Source organism: Phyllopteryx taeniolatus, chromosome 8 (genome assembly GCF_024500385.1).
Source record: "Phyllopteryx taeniolatus isolate TA_2022b chromosome 8, UOR_Ptae_1.2, whole genome shotgun sequence".
NCBI lineage: Eukaryota > Metazoa > Chordata > Actinopteri > Syngnathiformes > Syngnathidae > Phyllopteryx > Phyllopteryx taeniolatus.
Genome location: NC_084509.1, coordinates 27,351,963 through 27,361,032, shown reverse-complemented (window position 1 = coordinate 27,361,032; position 9,070 = coordinate 27,351,963). Strand labels below are relative to the sequence as shown.

The 9,070-nt window shown below is 49.6% G+C and overlaps 1 protein-coding gene across 3 annotated transcripts; it reads right to left on the bottom strand.

Moving 5' to 3' along the window:
* Positions 1 to 951: 951 nt before the first annotated feature.
* LOC133482158 (uncharacterized) lies at positions 952 to 8,382 on the bottom strand. 3 transcript variants are annotated; one of them, XM_061781909.1, is made up of 7 exons: positions 8,225 to 8,382; positions 5,721 to 5,963; positions 5,405 to 5,499; positions 4,900 to 5,062; positions 3,878 to 4,051; positions 3,760 to 3,792; positions 952 to 1,746 (listed from the first exon to the last, which is right to left on the bottom strand). In XM_061781909.1, exons 1-7 carry the CDS (start codon positions 8,319 to 8,321, stop codon positions 1,109 to 1,111), a joined length of 1,443 nt encoding a protein of 480 aa, XP_061637893.1. In that variant the 5' UTR covers positions 8,322 to 8,382; the 3' UTR covers positions 952 to 1,108. The 3 variants fall into 3 exon arrangements, with proteins under 3 accessions (XP_061637893.1, XP_061637895.1, XP_061637894.1); XM_061781911.1 differs by having other exon boundaries at positions 5,721 to 5,997; positions 8,225 to 8,365; XM_061781910.1 differs by lacking the exon at positions 8,225 to 8,382 and adding an exon at positions 8,058 to 8,154.
* Positions 8,383 to 9,070: the final 688 nt, after the last annotated feature.

The window sequence follows — 9,070 nt, the reverse complement described above, 5'->3', positions numbered from 1 at the left end:
AAGTCTCGGCGCCCTTTGCACAATGGTCATTGCACTGGACTATTGCGAGATTAAGTCATCCGAACTGCTCTCATTGCTAGAGAACAATTGTCAAAAAAAAACAAAAAAAAACATTGTACCGGCATTACCAGATTACTAGCAACCATTTATTGCTCAGTGACCGTTTTTCTCAATGTCTTCATGTCAAGTGAGTGTCTGCTGTCGTACTTGAGCGGCTCAAACTACCGGAGACAAATTCCTTGTATGTTTTTGACATACTTGGCGAAATAAAGAGGATTCTGATATTAGTTGTTATATTGTCTAGCCCACACGCTGCTTCTGCAGTTTGTGTTCAATTCGTTGCTCAACATGGATGCTAATTAGAACTAAGATAGCAGTTTGGCTGCTTTAAATACAGAAGGTATAAATCTCTTTGTCTTCTCTTTAATTTTGGAGTAAACTCCAACGGCGAGTGGCATGAAACAGCTCGGAGCGTCTTTCTTTTTCGAGAATTATTCACTGTGCGCCAAACTGCCGCTTATTGGCCAGCGAGGGGAACAGAGTCGACCGGCACGCCTTCCTGGAAGTATTCTCGTGGGACCCTCCGGAGCGCCGCCGTGCTTTGGCTGTCAGATCTCTTTCGTGACACCAGACCGGCAAGCGTTCCGACCCATCTTGGCTTGTGTCAAGTCATTTATCCACATTGGAAATTTTTGCCAGGCAGTGTGACAGCTCATTGTTAATCGTGTGAAGTTGTTGAGCATTTCAAATGTGAACTTAAGGATTTTTTTGACAAAAGGGACATTTTTCCCAAGAGGAAAAACATTTCATGTTATCTGAAAAGTAAAAAAGAAAAAAAAAGAAAAACATTCTGTGGAAGTTGATGCCAGTAAAAAAAAAAATAAAAAAAAAATGCTGGAAAAATGTTTCAAAGCTTGTTTGTTCTCAGGTGAAATAAAAGAGAAAAATAAACTTGTTTGGAATAATTTATTTGACTTTTGCTTTTTCTATGAGCGAAAGAAAAAAAAAAAATAATAATAAAAATAAAATCAAATTGGGGAAAAAAATGCAGCCCTACTTGAAAATGTCTGTTGAAAGGGATCTTCCAAATGTTTGCGAGCGTAGGCCGTCATGCGCTCATGTCGCCCATCTTGTCGGGCCGCAGCGCAGGGCTTTGCGTCTTGGCGTCTCTCAGCACGGCGAGCGCGGCGCCCGAGAAGGTCTTGAGCACGCCGAGCGTCTCCCGCTGCAACGTCAGCGACTGCTTGACAAACTCCTGCTGGCTCTCCACCAGCGCCCGCAGCGACTGCGCCAGCGTCTCCAACGAGCGCGACACCGACGCCAGCAGCTGCCGACTGGCGCGCTGCTGCCGCACGCTGTGATACGCCAGCTGCGCCAAGCCGGCCGGCGCCGGACGGCCGGCGGTGCCGGACGGGAGCGGGTCTGGCCGCGCGGCGCCGGCGTCCGGTCCCGGCGAGCGCTCGGCGCGCGGGCGCTGGTCGGACGAGCGCAAGGAGGCCGCCGGCCGGGAGGCGTCGTCGTCGGCGGGAGGAAGAAGCGAGGGGGAGGACGAGGAAGAGACGGCGGGGAAGGCGGCGCTCGAGTGGGGGGGCGGCGGCGAAGCGGGGGACGAGTCGGCGTCGCCCTCTTTTGAGGCGGTGCTGACGGCGTTGCGGTTGTGTCGGGAGTACGTGTGGACCAGCTTGGGCGGAGCGAAGGACGACTGGACGGAGAAAGTGGAGTTGTCGTCACAGTCCATGGAAGGTTCTGGAAAAGAAGGCGACAATGAGGTGACGGCTGTGGCCCGAATATGAAATCACCCCCCACCCCTACCCAAATTCACACACCGTATTTTCACGACCATAAGGCGCACTTAAAAGTCTTACATTTTCTCCAAAATGGACTTCTAATGCGGCGTGCCTTATGTCTGCACCGAGTTCCAAAACGTGTAAATGTTGTTGTGTGACTTTAATAAGCGCTCCGCTTGACTGACTGGAAGCATTTCCTGCCGACACGCTGCTTATATAGAGGAAAGGCGCATGTGGCTGAGGGCATCATGCCGACGTTAAAGGGGAAGGGTGCACGTGACGCCAAAGGCGCGCCCCAGTAGGTATATAGTTCCGGTACTTGCATCGGTTTGGCTAAGGACCCCCGAAAATGGCACCTACGAAGAGACACGCTTACGAAGCACAGTTTGAACTGCAAGCTATCAGTTACGCGGAGGAACATGGGAATCGAGCAGCCGCGAGAGAATTCAAGATCGACGAATCCACGGTTCGCAAGTGGAGGAAGCAGGAGAACGAGCTTCGCCAAGTCAAGGAGACGAAGCTGAGTTTCTGCGGAAGCGAGGCGAGGCGGCCCGAGTTGGAAGAGCGACTCGAGCAATGGATTAATGAGCAAAGAAGAGAAGCGTCTCTACGGTCACCGTTCGACTGAGGGCAATAACGCTTGCGGAAGAAATAAAAATCGAACATTTTCAAGGAGGTCCGTCTTGGTGCTTTCGTTTTATGAAACGCCGCCATCTATCCATCCGGGCAAGGACTACCGTGGCGCAGCAACGTCCGGCGGATTACAAGGAAAAGCTGGCCATCTTCCATTCGTACTGCAGTAAAAAGATTGCCGACAAACACAGCCAACCACATCGCCGGCATGGACGAGGTGCCGCTCACTTTCGACATCCACACTGGAGAGAAGAAGGGGACCACCACGGTAGCGATACGCACAACGGGGCACGAGAAGTCGGCTTTTACTGTTGTGCTTGGTTGCCATGGTAATGGACAGAAACTGCCACCAATGGAGATCTTTAAGAGGAAGATGCTGCCTAAGGAAAAGTTTCCGGCCGAAGTCATCGTTAAGGCCAATCAAAAGGGCCGGATGGACGAGGAGAAAATGAGAAAAGTGGCTGAGTGAGGTGTACGTAAAGAGACCGGATGGTTTTTTTCCCACACGTCACCGTCCCTGTTCATCTGTGACTCCATGCGCGCCCATCTCTCAGCCGCTGTGACAAACCGAGTGCAACTAAGATTGGGAAGCAACGCCACAATTTGTGAATGGATTGTGAGTGCTTGGGCTAACGTGTCTGCTTTCACTGTTGTCCGAGCTTTCGCGAAAGCCGGCATTGTTGCCAAACAGCCACCCCGGCAACGAGACCGACTCCGACAATGACGAGAGGGAACCCGCCGTGTTTGTTGGAGAACTTGCCCAGCTGTTCATTTCGGATACAGAACATGAGGACTTTGATGGATTTGTGGATGAGGATTGATCCAAAAATAACACGAGTACATTGTTAAATACTTCAATAAAGTACAAGCGAACTCACTTTTGCTCCCGCTGCCTTTTTAAAAACATTGTTTTAGCGCGCATGCATGCTACCGTATGTTTTAAGCTAGCGTATGTTTTACCATGCCTGCGCCCAATAATGCGGTGCGCCTTATGCATGTGTTAAATATATATGTATGTACATTTGCGTACTTGGAGCTGGAAATAAAACTTCTTATTCCCTTATTTTCCATTTTGATTGCTTCCCCTCACCCTTTTGCTTCTGGAAAAAGCAAACGACCATGATATTATTCAACGAGTTTTCTTTTTTAACTTGCAAGTTAGTTCCACAAATAACAGTAAGAAAAGCTTTTTTCTCTTTGCAGATGTGAAAGGACAAACATCCCTTTTGTCAAAAAACTTCCCGTCGAACGCCCTCCGGCTGGCTTGCGCTTTTTTCTCACGTCGACTCGTTCAGCCTCGGCAAAATATCGGCGGCGCGGAAGGACCAAAAACTCTTACCGGCGTCGTCGTCCGATGAGCGGAAGGCGTCTCCTGCGAGAGCAAAGAGAAAAATGCAGAAGCTCCATCAGGGACACGCTCGTCATGCCCCAAACGCGCGGCGTGGCGCGGCGCTTACCGCTCAGCTCCTTGTCGGGCGACGACAGCGGAGAGAAGTCCAGCGAAAGTCCTCCGGGAAGGGACAGCGAGCCGTTGTTGGCGTCCAGGTACGAGTAGCAGCGGCTGGCGTCGTCGCTTCCCGGAGCGCACGACTTGGAGTCCTCGTCTTCGCCGTCCACGTCGCTGACAACGTCTGCGAGAAGAGCGGGCGGCGTTGTTTGTTTTTAAGTACGGGTTGTGATGAACGGCGGCTCGCCCGCAGCAGGCACGAGCCGCCAGATGGCAAGCCTCCCGTTGTCAAAATGCTTCTCGACGACTATCTTCATTTTATCGCAAGTTAGAAACAAGATCGGAGGGGTCAAAGGTGTAAAATGAGGTTCAAATAGCCGAACCTTTCGCCCCGGGGCTCGGTGCCCAATTGACTTCATATTCTTGAATTCATGTTTCAGCTAAAAGTGAAAAATAGCATTTTTAACATTTATTTTTGATCACGTCAAATGGTTTATGTGTGCAGGTCGCTCAGGCGACCGCTCATTCATTTAAACAAAATTAAGATAGACGTTTGTTGGCCGCCGCCGTTGGGCACAAGCGCGTGTCCGTGCGCGTTCTTTGTTGGTTTTCGCCGCTTTCTCCTTCGGGGTCGGCTGACCGTAGGCATCGAAACTGGCAACCGTCATGTTTAAATTGGAACGATTCGGTTCCAATGGGTTCTCGACTCTCGACGCCCAACCCTAGATGCGCGCACAATGCCCAAACTGCGAAAGAGCGGCGAGGCCGACTTTCGGCCACAACGTCGACGCCCGTTTTTGAGGAAACGTTCAAACGTATGCGCTCGCACCAACGTGAATAGACGACCTTTTGTGTCAGTCTTTGCTGCCGCTCGACTCCTCTTCCGTACGTTGGAGTGCGTACGATCATTTTGACGCCGCCCTACTCTTTGGAGACTCGGGCGTGACCCTTCGAGGAGAAACCTTCCTGCGGGAACCTCGGCAAACAGTTTCCGGGAGCGTTTCAAGTTCAAGTTCGGGATCGGGGTCTCACCTCCTGTGGGACTCATCAGCAGGATCCCGTGGACCATCTTCTCCACAGAGTCCAGAGACTTCCTCTTTCTCCTCCCCGCCGAGCCGTTGGGAGCTCGCAGGAGAGCCAGTCGGCGCTTCCCGTCGCATTTGAGGTCCGCCCACTTCTTCATGATCTGACGTACCTGGGACACAAAACGGGTTTGGAGGTCATCGACGGCCACGTAGCGAGTTGAAGTTACGGAATATTGCTTGATTTTCGGGCAGGCCACAAATTCCTAAATCGTGGCAGGAACATATCTTGAATTAAAGTAGAGCGAGACATGACAAGACAGATGGACACAAAGTAGGACTCTTTCTTCAGCTTGACGGCACCGCCGAGGGTAATTTTCAGTGACAAAATCAAGTGTCGCCCTTTCTCGCTGGCCACCTTTTCACTTTCACTTTCAGGCAGACGGCCAATCAAGCTCGGCTGCGGAAATGACATCCCGGGTGTACGATGACATCATCCCGGACGCGCCCTTCACCTCTCTGCGGTTCTCTCCCAGGCCGTTGATCTGATCCGTGATCTCGGCCCACTTTTGTTTCTTGGCTTCTGCCGACACGCCGTGATTAAATTTCCCTGAAGGGCGACAAAAGGACAACGGGCGGTCATTTGTCGATGATGTTTATGCGGGGACGTGTTCGCATGCTGGTTGAACTGGACAAATATGCTAGATAGTTATCGTCATCATCATCATCATCATATTTGCTCTTTCACTTTTTAACGATGAATCGATTAGTCGTTGCACATCTTCAAAGTCAGAATGAATGGCGATCGTTGCTGGGTGTGTGCGGACTCACTGAGGAGGATGTATCTGTTCCTCCTGACCTCCTGCAGCAGCATCTTGATCTCCGAGAAGGAGAATCTGGGCCTGGAGCCGAGCCCCCTGGCTCCGCCCACCTTGAAGTCCTCGTCCTCGTCCTGCCAGGAGCTCGCCATGGCTCGCCCCCTCGTCTCCGCCCCGTAACCCGCCGCCGCTCCTCCTCCGACGTGCTCCGGCGCGCCCGATTCGCTTTTCGGCGGATCTTCCCGGTCCGAGGCGACTGCGGCACAAAAAGCGCGCCGACCTCAACAGCTCTGCCCAATCAAGCGCTCATGGTCAGCACATACAGCTGCATTTCCATAAGTTACAATATTATCAAAAAGTCAAACACATACAGAAAACCTCCCATTTTACTAGTGAGGTTCACCTACTTACCGATTACCGGGTAAAAATAAAAAACATTTTGAATAAGCGGGGGATCGGGTAAAAAAAAAAAAAAAAAGTATCCAAGTGGGGGATCGGGTAAAAAAAAAAAAAGAAAAAGAAAAAAGACATGCGGTATATTAGTATCAGTATTAATAGTAACATATGAAGTTTTTAACAATAGAACTTTATATACTCATAAGAAAATGCATGTTAGTAGTGAAAAATTAAAAGATGCAATTTTGGGGGGGGTTACGTGATAGAAGAGTTTATAGGCTAATCAATTCTAAAAAGATTTGATAGTGACAGCCCTAACAATTAATCACTAATTATTTCTTAACATATCACTACAAATGTAAATGCCCTAATAAGCATAAATGGAAAAAATGTCAAAATGTACATTTTTGAAAAGGATAGTCTCCAATTTTTTTATTAACGGGAAAATAATGCTGAGGTGTTTTGGTGTTGGTGTTACGTATGGAGGTTCGAGTGTCTTTTGTCCATTTGTGTGTTGCGCATTTACAGGGCAACGCAAAATGAGCCCAAACATCAGAGTAGACGTCCGCTCGCTTCACGGCGCCGCTCGCTTCAGTTTGCTCGTTTGCGTGCGGCTTCCGTCCGTACGACGCGAATGGCACGCAAAGCGTCCCCCCTGGCCAGGAGGTAAACCGATCCAGAGGATTTGCTGAATTGAGGGGGGAAACATTGCAGTTTGCAAAGCACCCATGAACCGATATTTTTAGCCACCTCTCGTCAAAAATAACATTCAAATTAGTGACGCTAGGACACGTGCCGAGTCTTCGAGGCGTGTGAGGAGTAATGGAGGGGACGTTTCCACAAAGCGCTTATGGAGGCTTGCTTCATTTAGGGGCGGACCCGAAGCGATGACGTCCGAAGTCTCGCCGCCCGGCTGTACCACGTGACCGATCCGGGAAGCGCTTCAGGGTTTGCCGCGAGGTTTGACAGCAGTGTAAAGCCCTCATGCAGGCTCCATTCAAAATGTGTGTGTGTGTGTGTTGTTTTTTTTTATATAGAGTTGCAGTCAGCTCAGTTTGGACATAGCTCGGACAGCAGAGATAGCGCTCGTCACTCCTCGGAATCCTTGGAAATTGGCTTCTGGCCTACGTCTGGCCGCTAACCCGGCACCATGGTCTAGTAGCCCAGCGGTTGGTGCGCTCAACTCTCAACCTGGGGTATGGTGGTCACCTGAGTTCGAACCCCAAGCAAGACCGCATGGCATAAGGAAATATCATGGAGGCATATCAATTACCGTTGTTTATCAAAAACTGAATTTCCCAAAAATATTTTACACTTTATGTTGGGAAATGACTTGGTCTAACATTGTTTTGTAATACATCGTCATTCACAAGAGCAAAAAGACTCACAGACGCCAAAATGCAACGCAGCACATACTGTATGTGGTAAAGATTCAGCTGCCTGTGATTATGAACATGGCCAGCAGGTGGTTTCGTGTGCAATGAAGCATCCAGACCAATGAACCAATGGCTGAAGTCTTACGATGCGTCATGAAGCTTCATCTCGCCATCATTAATGAAAATGCATTAAAAAAAAGTTTGCTCTAATCGTGTGGGGTTGAGGGCAATAAGTTTTCTTCTCACAGGGTCCAAAATCCCAGGCTGTGAGGCTGCATTGTATGCAATGTATTACATTCAGAGACAAATTTAAGTCATGAATTATGCTTTATTTTTCCCCTCGCAGGTGTGTTATTTATTGTTCATTATTGTTAGTGAGTTAGCAATGACCGGTCACGTGCTCCGCCTCGACCAATCATCAGCGGCCTTGCCGAGCTTTTGTCGGCTAGCAGCTGCAAACTGCCGAACATCAAGAAGCTTCCCCCCCCCCCCCCCCCCCACGCCGACATTGCCATGGAGACGCCAATATTTAACGGCATGAACGTCGAAGCGTCACGGCGGAGACGAGTCTGACCCACCGTGCAGCCATGCGCGCGCCCTCTCGGGGACGAGGACGACCGCGTTGCTAGCTGTATGCGGACGTGCTAGCCGCCGAGTCATTGTGTCGCCTGAGTGTGTGTCGACATGTAGCAAGTGTGAGTACGTAAAGGAAAGTACGAAGACGAATAGAAATGAAATGTTTTACCGACAAAATGGCGACGTCCTCGGCCCTCCTCCTTGCTCCGCTGCGATCTGGAAAATTCGCCTTGGGGCGGCAGAATGCTACTACGCATGCGCAACATTTGCTACGCGCATGCGCAAACGCGACAAAGGCAGCAAGCGGGCGCAATCGCTAGGCGCAGTCCAAAATTCAGCGTGCGCAAAATGTGGCCCGCAGTCCACTTCCGGCCCAGTCCAGCATCGTCGCGAGGCCGTCAGGCAGCTCGTGTACGTTGAATCGGAGAGCACGCGTGTCCTTGGATTTGCGAGATTATGCGAATGCGGACAAATCCAAGGCACTGACTTTGTTTTGGGACTTTTACGCATTTGACCCTTTCTTCTACAATTCCTTCTGGCTTTTGGTCTTGAAGATCTTTACTGTTGCGTCTGCATGTTTTACAATGATATTGTAATGAAATTTGCTCTAGTATGGCATATTATCGGAATAATAATAATGCATTCGACTTCTATAGCGCTTTTCTAGGCACTCAAAACTGCTTTACAATTGCACGCACTATTCATTGACTCCACAGTCACACCTGGTGGTGGTAAGCTACTCGTGTAGCCACAGCTGCCCTGCAGGGGGCAGTCTGAGGGAAGAGTGGCTGCCATTCTGCGCCTACGACCCGCCCCTCAGACCAAACAGCCAGCTGCATTCATTAATTTTTTTTCATTACTGAAATTGGCAGGGTTGCTAACAACATTCTAGAACAATTTTAGAATTTTACGAAAATGGGGTTCTACAATAGAAAATGTTTATTATATAAAATGTTAGAACAAAAGTCGTTTTAATACAGAAATACATTTTGCCGAACAAAATACTTTTTGGGAG